The sequence below is a fragment of the Macrotis lagotis genome, chromosome 3 (genome assembly GCF_037893015.1).
Source record: "Macrotis lagotis isolate mMagLag1 chromosome 3, bilby.v1.9.chrom.fasta, whole genome shotgun sequence".
Classification (NCBI taxonomy): domain Eukaryota; kingdom Metazoa; phylum Chordata; class Mammalia; order Peramelemorphia; family Peramelidae; genus Macrotis; species Macrotis lagotis.
This window is the reverse complement of record NC_133660.1, coordinates 295983393-295996683: the sequence shown is the minus strand read 5'-3', so window position 1 is coordinate 295996683 and position 13291 is coordinate 295983393. Positions and strand designations below refer to the sequence as shown.

General features: G+C 33.5%; 1 protein-coding gene across 2 annotated transcripts; it reads right to left on the bottom strand.

Annotated features, from left to right (window-relative positions):
* Positions 1 to 5647: 5647 nt before the first annotated feature.
* Positions 5648 to 12029, bottom strand: LOC141516813 (olfactory receptor 5M5). 2 transcript variants are annotated; one of them, XM_074227785.1, is made up of 2 exons: positions 11118 to 12029; positions 5648 to 5677 (listed from the first exon to the last, which is right to left on the bottom strand). In XM_074227785.1, exons 1-2 carry the CDS (start codon positions 12027 to 12029, stop codon positions 5648 to 5650), a joined length of 942 nt encoding a protein of 313 aa, XP_074083886.1. The 2 variants fall into 2 exon arrangements, with proteins under 2 accessions (XP_074083886.1, XP_074083887.1); XM_074227786.1 differs by lacking the exon at positions 5648 to 5677 and having other exon boundaries at positions 11091 to 12029.
* Between the last annotated feature and the right edge of the window lie 1262 nt (positions 12030 to 13291).

The following is a 13291-nucleotide window of genomic DNA, read 5'->3' as shown; positions in this document are numbered from 1 at the left end:
GCTAAGATAGCACTCACTGCACATGACTAGCATTCTACATACTGTTCCTTCTCCTACCCCAAAGTGCTGGACCAAAAAAGTTGAAAGGGGCTTAGGAAATGGAAATCATAAAGAGCCAACACAAAATGGCCACTCCCCTCCCGCCTCCCCTGCCCAGTACAGAAGAGTTTCAAAACAATTAACAGCATTTCTCTTGATCCAGATTTACCCTACTTCATTCATATGCTTAACATCTCAGGCACCCCCCCACCCAAGTTAGCTTGCTCTTTTAATTGAATCTGAATGTCTATTGGGATAGTCCCAGATAAGCAACAGGAGAGTCTGTGATTAAAATAATGAAAAGATTTGCTATTCATAATGTATAAACTTATATTGTGTTTTTATTAGATAATAAGCTCCTTGAGGACAAGAACTGCCTTTTGCTTCTCTTTTTTTTATTTGCCCTCAGTGTTTAGAGTATCACACCCTTACATGCAGGAAGTCTGCGAATGTAATTCAAGAAATCTTGAGTTTACAGGTAAATTTCATTTTAAAAGACCAAACCTTAAACCACTTAAAATCATTCTGTTTGTCATGGATTTGCCAACAATACACCCCAGGCAAATCCCCAATTTGGTCATTATTTGGACCCTGATTGGCTCAAATGAATGTAAATAGCAATTGTTTTTATTTTGATCAGAAAACACAGGGTTACTTTTCCCTTCCAGACTTATTTTTTTTTTGAGTAGATAAAAAGGAATAGACTTTCTTATGTAACCATAATCACTGAATGGCTTCAGTTAAAATGAGACTTGCTAAAGACTTTAGCTTAAAAAGACTGAGGTATCCCACTCCATCCAGGGTCATCCTGCATTTGTCCTGTTCCATATCTGGTCACTGGACCCAGATGGATTTGAAAGAGAAAGTAAGATAGGAAACTGTTCAGTGCCCCCTCACTTAGACAAAGTTCACTTGCAATATTATGGCATGACCACCCTGATGTTATGGTCCAATTTGAGAAAGAAAGGCAAGCAACAACTACTCTGTGTTTAACATAGTGTTTGACACACACTCAATATATAATAAATGATCGTTGATTGGCTGATTGCCCATTCTAGACCCTTTATTTCATGATACAATAGACCTTTGAGCTAGGTAGTACACATTATTATTAGCCTGATTTTTCATGTGGAGGTCATAAAGTCAGCTAGTGAGCAAAAACAAAAGCAAAGATTAAAGTGCAGCTCTTCTTCTAAGTTCAATGTTCTAGATATTACAGCAGCGTGCATCCAATATCATAGCCCATTAGTGGTAAAACAAACAAACCACTTCCTGCCTCTAATAAAACATCCTTTTCCCTGTACGGGTAAAAAGAGCAAGGTACAAAAGGAAGAAAATGTGACTTTTTCTTTCTCAAATAAAATTAAGGCTAGAATCTGATTCTCATAGCACTTACTATACTTTCCTTTTTATTGTATTATATTGAATCCCTTTCCTGTCCAGACAGATACTGGTAACTCTTTATCTAGTTGTAATATGATTTACTAAATATTTATTTCTTCTTTCTTGATTTAGGTATTTCTTGAAATGTAAAAGATTCAACCCTAAAACCCTAGGTCCAACATATAAAGGAAAATAAATTACTTTGCCTCCCTTTAATCCAAGAACCTTTAACTCAAGAACCTTTTAAGAAATCCATTAAGTCAAAATTATTTTCTTAGAATTATTAAGAAATATCCATTTTTAATTCAGTAAATATCAAGAAAGAGAGAGGGAGAGATAACCCTTTACCTTCATACTCCCTAGTTATTTCCCTCCCACTAGCACAAGATGAATTTATATACCGGTACCACTATGCATTTTGGGAGATTTAATAATGAAGCGTTTGGTTATGTTACAGAAAAGAATAGTGTGCTAATGAACCTCCAGGATATCTCAAATTATGAATGATCCTCCTTTGTATTTAGGTAAATTTTCTCTCTATAGATCCCACTTTCATCATATTCAAATGAGGAGAACTAAAGAAACTATCATCTCTAAGACCTATTTTAGAATTAATCATCAAGGATCATCAATTCATTTGAGAGGAAAAGGGTTCTAAAAACAGTTATAACCTTACACATACCTGTATAGCCAACTTTTTCAAAACTGTGAAGTACCCTAAGTAATCATCTAATTTGACTCCTTCATTTTAGCCAAAATAAAACAAAACTCAGAGAAAAGTGATTTACTTAAGGTAATTACTGTTGAAGGCAGGATGTGAATGAACTCAGTTCTGTGGCTAATTTGAGGTCCAATTCTACTAAACAAAGGCAATTTCTACCTCATCACTTGACAATTACTAACCTCATTTTATTATTCCTGCCAGGACAAAAAGAACATCAGAATTATCAATAGTACCTTTTGACTCTAATGTCTAGCACATACACACTAGCTTTTGGAATAGTGTTGGCCATGTCCAAGGAGCCCCTGTGTACATGTGAGTAAATTAAAGGAAGATTAAATAGTTCTGAATGCTCCTCCCCAGAGAATTTCTACAGAATGTTGAACTATAGCAATTAAAGGGATGTTCCTCTAATTATCTATGGGGATTCTTAATTGACATAACAATTTAGCAAGGGAACTAGATTCAGTTTTCCTCATGTTCCATTCCTTTGTATCTTGGGTGCATCTATTTACCATATGGCTTGTTTTTAAGTCTTAAATGTACATGTTGCCCCCTCTTGTAGAATTAATTTGAAGGACAATGATTACGTTTGTCTTTGGATTCCTAGTTCTACTTATAAAGTAGGCTATTATCAAGTATTTCATGTATGTTGACAATATGATATGATATCAATTAATTACATACTCATATGAATTCATATATGCATACATAGTGACAAATAAAAACACATATCTATATACCCATATATATATAATTCCCATGCTAAAAACTCAAATGTTTCTCTGTTATGATTATGTTAAAAAGCAAACCAGTATATTTACAATTTAAAGTCTCGAGTATCTGCTTCCTGCTTATCTTTCCAAAATGATCTCATCTTACCGTCTTCCATAACCCCCTTTCAGTTGTTCCCCTATATGCAAATGAAATTCCCACTTCTAGATTTTAGTCCTGATTGTTTTACATACTTCAAATGCTCTTCTTCCTTACTTTGATCTCTTGAAATTCTTATTTCTCCCACTGAAGTTTCTCCTTCTCGACTAGGTATCATTCTTCTGAATCTGCTCTCAAACATTACTAGTTGTGTTACCCTGGGCAAGTCACTTAACCCTTATTTAATCTGTTCATTTTATGTAAAATAGGGATGCATTGGAGGGGGAAATAACAAACCACTTCAGTATCTTTGCCAAGGAAACCCCATGGATCATGGAGTCACATATACATACATATATACATATATATATATATATGTATATATATATATATATATATATATATATATGTTCAAGCATGACAGAATAACACTATAACAATAGTTACAACAGATCATCTTAGTCATTAGTCCTTCACATTTGCACCAGATCTTATTATATTTGGTATACATTTTAATTGAAATTTCTATATATGCTATTTTTTCTCTAACTATAATCCCCCTGAGGGATGGGAAAGACATAGCTACATAGTGATTCTTCTTAAAAAATAAAGGGTAAGGAACTCTAAAGAACTGCAAGTTCAATATTGTATCATCTGTAAGGCCTATCCAAAAGAAATGACAGTGCTATCCTCTAGTACAGGCAATAATGGAGGAATGAAGCTGTGGATTTCTTTTGCTACTCTACTTTGACCAGAGTTCTGAATAGTTAGTTCCGAATAATATATTTTAGGAAAAAACCTTGAAAATCTCCAGTATGTCTGGAGTAAGGTGATCATTACAATAGGACAAGTGAAAATATTGCCTAAATAGCATTTAAAGGAAAGGTCTGATTGTTTTGAGGGTTCAGTAAGATGGCAGGAGGGGATGGATAGAAGACATGAATGTTTTTATATATCTAAAGATCTGTGAGATAGAAGGGACCACCTCTGCTTAAAGCCTAAACACTCAAGGAAGAACACTGAGTTGAAAGTTTCAAAAAAGATTTTTAAAACTATAGTCTTAAAAAAAAACAAACTATAAAATTCTATCCCAAAATGATAGGATAACGTTGTTTTGGGAAATGTTGGGTTGCTCCTAATTTATTTGCTTTTTATTATTTATTTATTTGTTTTTGATATGTTTCTTTATTTGCATACTATCTCATCTTTAGAGTGCAAACATAGTGAAAGAAAGGAATTTTTTTTTAAATTTTGCCTCTCTAGCATCTGGTGCATACAAACCACTTAATCAGTGATTATAAATTTATCAATTCTGCATGACTACATGATGGATGTGTTGAAGAGGATATCTTTGTCAAATGGTCTTTGCAGTTTGGTAATTATTTTTTTTTAAATAGCACTTTCCCCCAATTATATGCAAAGACAAATTTCAACATTTGTCTTTGAAAGGTTCTTTGAATTTTTTCTCCCTTCTTTCCTTTCCTCCCCCCCTCCCCAAGACAGCAAGTAAGATAAAATAGGTTATGCATGTGTAATAATGTATTTTTATGTTAGTCTTTTTGTAAAAGAAGAAAAGAACAAAAGGAAACACACACATACATACAAAGAAATAAGTGAAAATGGTACATCTTATTCTATATTCAGATTCCATCAACTCTTTCTATGGATGAGGATAACATTTTCAATATAATTTTTTTGGAATTGACTTGGATCGTTGCAATACTAAGAAAGCCTAAGTCAAACATAGTTATTGTTACTATGTATGATCTTCTCCTGGTTGTGCTCACTTTAATCAGCATCAATTCAATGAAGTTGTTCCAAGTTTTTTGAAATCTACCTGCTCAGTATTGCTTGGATCATAGTATTATATAACATCATTGCATTCATATAGCATGACTAATTTGGCCATTCCCCAGTTAATGGACATCCCCTCAATTTCTAATTCTTTGTCACTACAAAAAGAACAACTATGAATATTTTTGTACGTGTGGGTCCTTTACCCTTTTTTTAGGATCTCTTTGGGATACAGACCTAGTAGTGGTTATTGTTGGATCAAAGGGTATGCCCCTTTTTATAATCTTTGTTCATGGGTCCAAATTGCTCTCTGGAATGATTGAATCTGTTCACAGTTTCCCCAACAATGCATTAAGTTCCAGTTACCCCACATTTTCTACAACATTTATCAATTTTCTTTTCTCTCATATTAGTTGATAGGTGTGAGATGGTACCTCATATTTTTTATATGACTATAGACAGTTTTTATTTCTTCATCTGAAAACTGCCTGATCATATCCCTTGAGTATTTATCAATTGAAGAGTGACTTGTATTCTTATAAATTTGACTCAGTTCTCTATATCTTTTAGAAATGAGGCCTTTATCAGAGATTCTTCTTGTAAAAATTGTTTCCCAACTTTCTGTTTTCCTTCTAATCTTCGTTGCATTGATTTTGTTTGTGCAAAAACTTTTTAGCTAAATAAAATCAAAATTATCCATTTTTCATTTTGGAATGCTCTCATTGTCTTGTTTAACTATAAATTCTTCCCTTTTCTATGCAGGTAAGGCTATTCCTTGTCCTCCTAATTTTCTTATGAAGTCAGTTTTTATGTTTAAATCAAGTTCTCATCTTGACCTTATATTAGTATATAGTGTGAGATGTTGATCTGTACCTAGTTTCTGCTTTATTATTTTCCAGTTCAATCATCACATATTAATTAATTAATTAATAATTAATAAATTATAATAATTAAATAATAATAATTAATAAATCAATTATTCTAGAAGCCGAAATCCTGAGTACCTTAAGTTGTCATTGTATAATATTGGGCAAGATCGCTGGATTTGGAATGATAAGATATGAGTTAAAAGTCTAGCTCTCCAATTAAGTAACTCGGTTACTTTGGACCTTGGAAAATCCATTTAAACAGTCTAGGTCTTAGTGTTCTTATCTGTCAAGTAAGAAGCTACGTACTATTTATGGTCCCTTCTCATTATTAATCTGTGATCCCAAGGAACAAAGAAATGACCTAAATAAAAGCCTCTGAAGTCCAACTTCAGTATTATCTCCTTTTTAACATGCTACCTTTGGGGTTAAAAAAAATCTTCCTTTCCTCAGAATATTCCCTTCACACAATTGAAGAAGATGAATATGTGAATAAATATACAGCTCTTGAAGAATTTGGAGATGTTAAATTATCCATTTTAGTACAATTTGTTGTCATCATTGTCATCAAAGAAGTAGTGGTTCACGCTATTGTGTTTGCAAAAAATATGTTGAATATCAGTCTTGTTCGAATCAAACTATGTATGAGACCATACATATAGGAGGCAGCAATCAGACAAACATAGATCCCTTTGGGGATGATGATATATCTGCTTGGTTTATATATGACCAGGTATTTATTGTAAGGCATTGCAGCAAAACTATAATTCTGAGCAATAAACAGGATGATGCAAGTGTAACCATTTAAGAAGCAATGAGCAAAGGCGAGAGGGATATTTTCTGAAAAAAAATTCACCAAAATCTTGGATGTTACATTTGTGTAGCAGCATAGGTCCTCAATTGCCAAGTTACTGATAAGAAAGAAGGAACAGGTAAGAAGACAGCAGTCAATACTAATCTGTACAGTCATTCCAAGATTCTCCACTAAAGGGAGTGAATAATTTTGTAAAAAGATCATAAAGAAGATATTCTTTAGCTGAGGGCAATCAGCCAGTCTTTGTTCAACTGCAGTGTGTTTTATACTGGATCTTTCCATCTGAGCTCTATTTTCTATGGGAATAAAAATAGAGCAATCAGCAGTGAAGAGGACTTATTTTTTGCAGGGGATGGTTAGAATATTATACATATATATATATATATATATATATATATATATATATATATATACACACACACACAAAAATAAAAACATATGTGCATATATATCCTATATTCATATATCTATGAAAACACACATATATATGCACGTGTGTGCATGTATGTGAATATATTTGTATGTATATATGATTTAGTTATTCATAGTAAACAAATAAGTGACAATAATGCCATATTACCTTACCAGTCCATCTTAAAAAAAAACACTGATCAAATATTATTTCTTATGCTTTCTGTGTAAATTACTTTGGACAAGTCATAACTTTACATGGCCTCAATTTCCTCAGCTGTAAAACGAAAGGCTTCAACTAGATGTGTGATTAGTCTCTTGTAGCTCTATAGATCTGGAATGCCTTAATCAATAAAAGGATGTTAATGATCTCTTCCCAATGAGCATGGTGAGCAAAAAAAGAACATTGTTTCCTCATGTATTAAAGGAGAGAAATAAACAAGAATATAGATACAATGAGTGACACCATACATATACATATACATATGCATATACATATACACACATATATACATATACATCATACACATATACACACATGTGCACATACACATACATATACAATACCCATACACGTATACATATAAACATACATATACATATACATAAATATATATTAAGCTCAGTAGTTACTTGCATTAAAGGAATGGCACAGACCAGTTTCAAATTGTTCATTTGGAAAAATGGAAATAGCAGTGCTTGTGAATCTAACCTGGATTGTTGTGAAGATGAACTGAGAGTAAGTTGTGAAAAATATATCCCAGGAATAAGGGACATGCAATTGTGATTACTTATACATGTAAACATACATACATGTGTGTATTTGATTCTATCATTTCAGTCCTGTCCAACTCTTCATGATCCCATTTAGGATTTCCCATTTCCCATTGGGATTAATGATTTCTTGAGCGGTTTGCCATTTTCTTCTCCAACTCATTTTATAGATGAGGAAACTGAGACAAACAGGGTTAAATAACTTGTCCAAGATCACATAGGCAGTAAGTCTGAGGCCAGATTTGAACTCAAAAAAAATGAATCTTTATGACTCCAGGCTTTATAATCTATCTACTATACCACTTGACTGCCAATGCATGAATCTATATATGCTTATATGTGAACATATAGGTACAGATAGAAAGTTATAGAAATAGATGTAGCTATAGATATGTTATCTTATTTAAATAGGAATTTTGTCTAATCAATTCAAAAGTATTCTTTTCTTCCTTACACTGTTTATAATGATCTCAAACATGAGTTTCACAAAAGTGTAAAGACATTTATGAAGATGTTAGATTGCTCCAGTGATTTAGCATAGCAGTCCAACAAAAATACCAAATGCCAACATACATACCAAAGCACATCACTGGAATGTGATTGGACCTATTTGTAGAGGACCCATTGTACCTGCATTCTGCTGACCACTTTTACAAACTGGTGATGAGAATGAAAATTAAAATGTGAAGGAAGATGAGGAGAGAGCTGAAGAGAATAATTCCTGCCAGTACAAATTTATATACATCTAAAGGAAAATATGAGTGTTTGTATCATAGGTAGGGTGGCATAAGGAATTTCGTGTTATCCAGTAAGACTTGATTTGAAGTCCTCTCTTTGACAAATAAATGGCTAAGTCAGTGCTTTAGGCCAGAGCTGTCAAAGTAGAAGTAAATGTAATTTGCAAATTTTTGAAAAAATAAAATAAAAAAACATAGTTTTGCATACATATACCTATATATTTACATACACTTACATTCATGCACTATACATACATATATATGCATATTCATTACAGAGAACCTGCAGAATTGTTTCCTCATCTGGAGGTTTCTTTTATCATTGAAATCACAAGTCTAAGTTCTGTCAGACCCAACAGATATTACTATTATTTAATTTACAAAATCCCTTATTAAAATACAATAGATATGTTGTCAATTGCAACTTCTCCTAAGGGACATTTTAGGAAGTGACATCTGACACATATTCATCCTTCTTCAAAATTGTTAATTTAAACAGATTCATAGTGTGAACACGCCCCTTTGATTTCTAGACTTTGGATATCATTTGAAATGAAATAGAGATTTTTGGATTATTCCATGATACAACATGGAGGGGAAGCAGTCCTTAGGGTCAGGAAGACTTACCTTTCTGTCCATTGGAAGAGCATACTGACTGTGTGATCCTGGGCAAGTTACAAGCTCTCAGTGTTCAAGGTAGCTCTCTAAGACTAGAAGTCACTTTGTTTCTAGGAGTCTCTTGAAATCTTATGACTTACAAAAACAAATAAACAGTCTTCTGTCCTGATCTGCTTGCAAATGTGCCAAAAAAGTAGTCAAAAGCTCTTTGCCTCCCTCTCTGTCTCTGTTTCTTTACTTCTCTCTCTCCATAGTTACCATCTATCTATCTGTATCAATATATTTATCTGTATATGTGCACATACGTATATATATATATATATATTTATATATATATATATATATATATATGTATGTGTGTGTGTGTGTGTGTGTGTGTTTACAGTACTTTTTATTGGTATAGCACTTTTGTAATTTTCAAAATATATACATTATGTCATTTGATTTTTCCAGCAGACTAGGGAAGACAGGAAATAGTTTTTTTTCCCACATTTCTGGGCTTCATTTCCTCCCCTATAAAATACACTTTTTGGCCTTGCCCAAACACACTGTTAATTATTGAAAGACTTAGTGTTAGAATCTGCATCTCTTCAAACAACATGAATAGAGCCATTACTATATGCCAACGTCAGGAGGAAGCTTGGGGAATTGCTTCAGCTAGATTAATTGTGGAAAAAATTCTCCTAAGCTTCAGGGAGAGGGACAAAATATGGTCATTATGTATATGTCATTGAAAAATCATTTGAACTCCTAGGTTCTGCGTTTCCCCATCTGATCCAATGTTAACTTCTGTTTCCTTGAAGGTAAAGACATATGTTCTTCTTTCTCAGGTTGTATTTAGAGAAAGATGGAACTTTGAAGTTCATATATATCAATTATTTTAAACTCATTCCACAAAATTGTTTAAAAAATAAAATTTCAGTTTAGACGGAAATTTTGTAAAAATGTATAAGTATAATGTAAAAGTATACCTATGCATTTGGATGAATGCTGAAAAACTTTGAAAACATGTATTTGAAAAAAATAAAATATCAATTAAATAAATAAATAAAATTTCATCTAAATGGAAAGTTCAACTAAATAAGTCTTCTGAAGAAGTCACACGTTGGAGAGTAAGTTTATAATTTTTGTATTAATGAATAGGACTGAACTCTAAGCTATCTGTTTTGTAATGTTTCTAGTGATTTATGTTATCATCATGGAAGGAGGTGAGGAAAACTTGGAATGATGGTCTTGAACAGGATATAGTCCTGTTTTCAATACAAAATCATCTACTCATTTTAGGGGTACAACAAGTAAAAGCGAGACAGTGCATGAAAAATCAAGTGACTAGTAAGTATTAGAGTTTTGATTCAAATCCACATACTTTTATTTGAAATGTTATAGCATTCTTCCTGAAAAGTCTATGACAGGATCATAGATTTAGAGACCAAAAAAAATTCTTGGAGGTCACCTAGTTTAACCTCTTCATTTACCATACCATGAATCCAAATCCCAGAGTGGTGAAAGGACTTACCTAAAGTCACACAAAGTATAAGTGACAGAGAAATGCTTTGAAATTATGTATTATGACTCCAGCCATCTCTGTTTCCATTGGACCAAGGAATTTGTACGAATGTTTGTGTGTGTGTGTGTGTGTGTATGTGTGTGTGTAGGGACAGAGTGGAGTTATACTGGGCATGAACCATGGCAAAGTCAAATCAAATTCTCAATTATCATATGTATTTTATTTCTTTTGTAAAAAATATATATCATTTTTATTTTAATTCTGTTTCTTGAGTCCAAGACATATGACTAGTAAAGGAGATGAGCCAGCCCCATAATAAGATGATAGATGACAAAGGGGCAAACTGTATAATATAGTAATATCAAATTAATGTTAAGAGACCCCAAGGAAGATCCTTGGCACATTAGGAGGAGGATCTTTGGATCATTTAGGAAAAATCATTGATAAAAATGATAAAGGAAGATGAGGTGGATTGCAAAATGGACCAATAGAGAAATTAGTAGCGTGTCATTGAGGAGATCATAGATCCTTCAGAGTGCCAAAGTAACCTATATTATTTAGACAGGACATTTTTTCTGACCAATTTCCGAAATGCTTCTTTCACATCCTTGTTTCTTAGGCTGTAGATGATGGGGTTCAACATGGGACTCACAAAGGTATAGAAAACAGCTATGATCTTTGATTGTTCCACTGACTTATCAGTGGGTGGTCTGACATACATGCAAAATAGGGTCCCATAAAATACAGTCACTGCCACAAGATGAGACCCACAAGTAGAGAAGGCTTTGCGCCTACCTTCTGCTGAACGCATTCGCAGGATGGCAATGAGAATGAAGATATAGGAGATAAGGATGATGAGGAGAGAGTTGGAGAGATTAAATCCTGCAACCACAAACATGGATGTTTCTTTGATGAAGGTATCCGAACATGATAGTCTTATGAGTGGTGGGTCAGCACAATAAAAATGGTTGATTATATTGGAGTCACAGAAAGTCAACCGATAAGTCCACATGGTTTCCATCAGACCACTTAGAAACCCATAGATGTATGGACCAGCAATGAGTCGGATACAGATGGATTTTGACATCTTGCTGCTATAGAGCAGGGGATTACAGATGGCCACATACCGGTCATAGGCCATGACTGCTAGCATGTAATATTCAGTAATCACCATGGCAATGAAGAAATAACACTGAACCAAACAAGCAGGATATGAAATTGTTTTTTTCTCTGATAAGAAGTTTACTAGCATCTTGGGGGTTACATTTGTAGAATAGCATAGGTCTAGGCATGATAAACTAGCAAGAAAGAAATACATAGGAGTGTGGAGCCGGGAATCTATCCTTATCAACACCATCATTCCCAGGTTCCCTCCTACAGTGATGAGGTAAATTACTAGAAATAGCACAAAAAGAATTGGCTGTAGCTCTGGTCGATCAGTTAATCCCAAAAGAATGAATTCAGTCACCAGTGTGTGATTCCCCCTCTTCATTTCTTTAGGGATCGGTATTTCCACTTAGATGAATCAAAATAAATAATGGAGGAGAATGAGAATAAATCTCCAGGTGTCTCTTTCCTCTCTGTCTCTCTCTCCTTCACACACACACACACACACACACACACACACACACACACACACAAACATATAAATATACACAAAGCTATTCCAGTGGTAGCTTATAGAAAGGAATACATGCAGAATTCCTATTGCTTTATTGCCAACCTAATGCTATTTTTGTGACCCTAAAGAAACCCTCTTTGTTAGAGTTCTGGTAACAGGAAATTACCTCTTAATGCATTTAAAGGTCCAAATTATTGATCATTCAGCATGTGGAATCAAAGTGAATGTGACTCCAGGCTCACTTTCTTTAGAAATACAGACATTGCAATGTTTCATAGAATTCTATTAATGCGAAATTGATCTTATCTTAGATATCTCTTATTCATGTCCATGCAGATTTCACTGGATGTCAACAGACATTTTAAGAAACTAGATTTCTCACTAACATACTCCAACAGCCCCCTCACTAATACTTAAGATTCAATGATTTTTACAATCTCTGGATAAGAGGTTTTTTGCTAGCAATAGTTCTTAGTAAATTAACTTTTTTAGATAGTAACTTTTATGGGCTCCACTATTGGGAATCTTGCTTTTTGCATGACCACATTTTGTTACATCATGTAAGAACTATTCTAGATCCTATCATATTATTATCATTTTAAAACTATCAGAAACATGTAAAGAAGAGTAGCTACCACTCTGAATATAGGTTTTGAAAATAACAAATAATTAAAAAAACAACAAATTCTGCCTTTAAAGTTCTTTTCTAACAATCTATGTCCCATTTATACATCAAAATGATTCAAGTATTTTTGACATATACAAACAATAACCCCATTTCCCTGCCCCAGTGACTTTAATCATCCCAGAGGAAATGCAAAAGGTAATGTATGCCCATCATTGGTGTTTGTTATTAAGATGAAAGAGAACCAACATAGACTCCTATTTGAAGGAGAAATTAATGTAAATAGTGAAGTCCTCTAGATGCTTTGGTTTTCCTTCCTAGAACAATGCAAAGCTTTTTGAAAGAGATCACTAAACACTGAAAAGAATTTCACTTGACCACCTGCACTGGAATAACCAAGTAGATGAATTTAGATTGCCCAGATTGTGATGTGCATTTTGATACCTGACCTTTAGAAATTTCCTAAAGCTATTGATATCTATCTATTTGGTAAAGCTGGAGAAATTAT

Excerpts from the sequence above, each read along its gene's own strand:
- LOC141516813 (XM_074227785.1), bottom strand. The coding sequence starts at position 12,029 with ATGAAGAGGGGGAATCACACACTGGTGACTGAATTCATTCTTTTGGGA. Across the intron at positions 5,678-11,117 it reads AAGAAGCATTTCGGAAATTG|ATCAACATCTCACACTATAT; the intron begins GTCAGAAAAAAT and ends AACTAGGTACAG.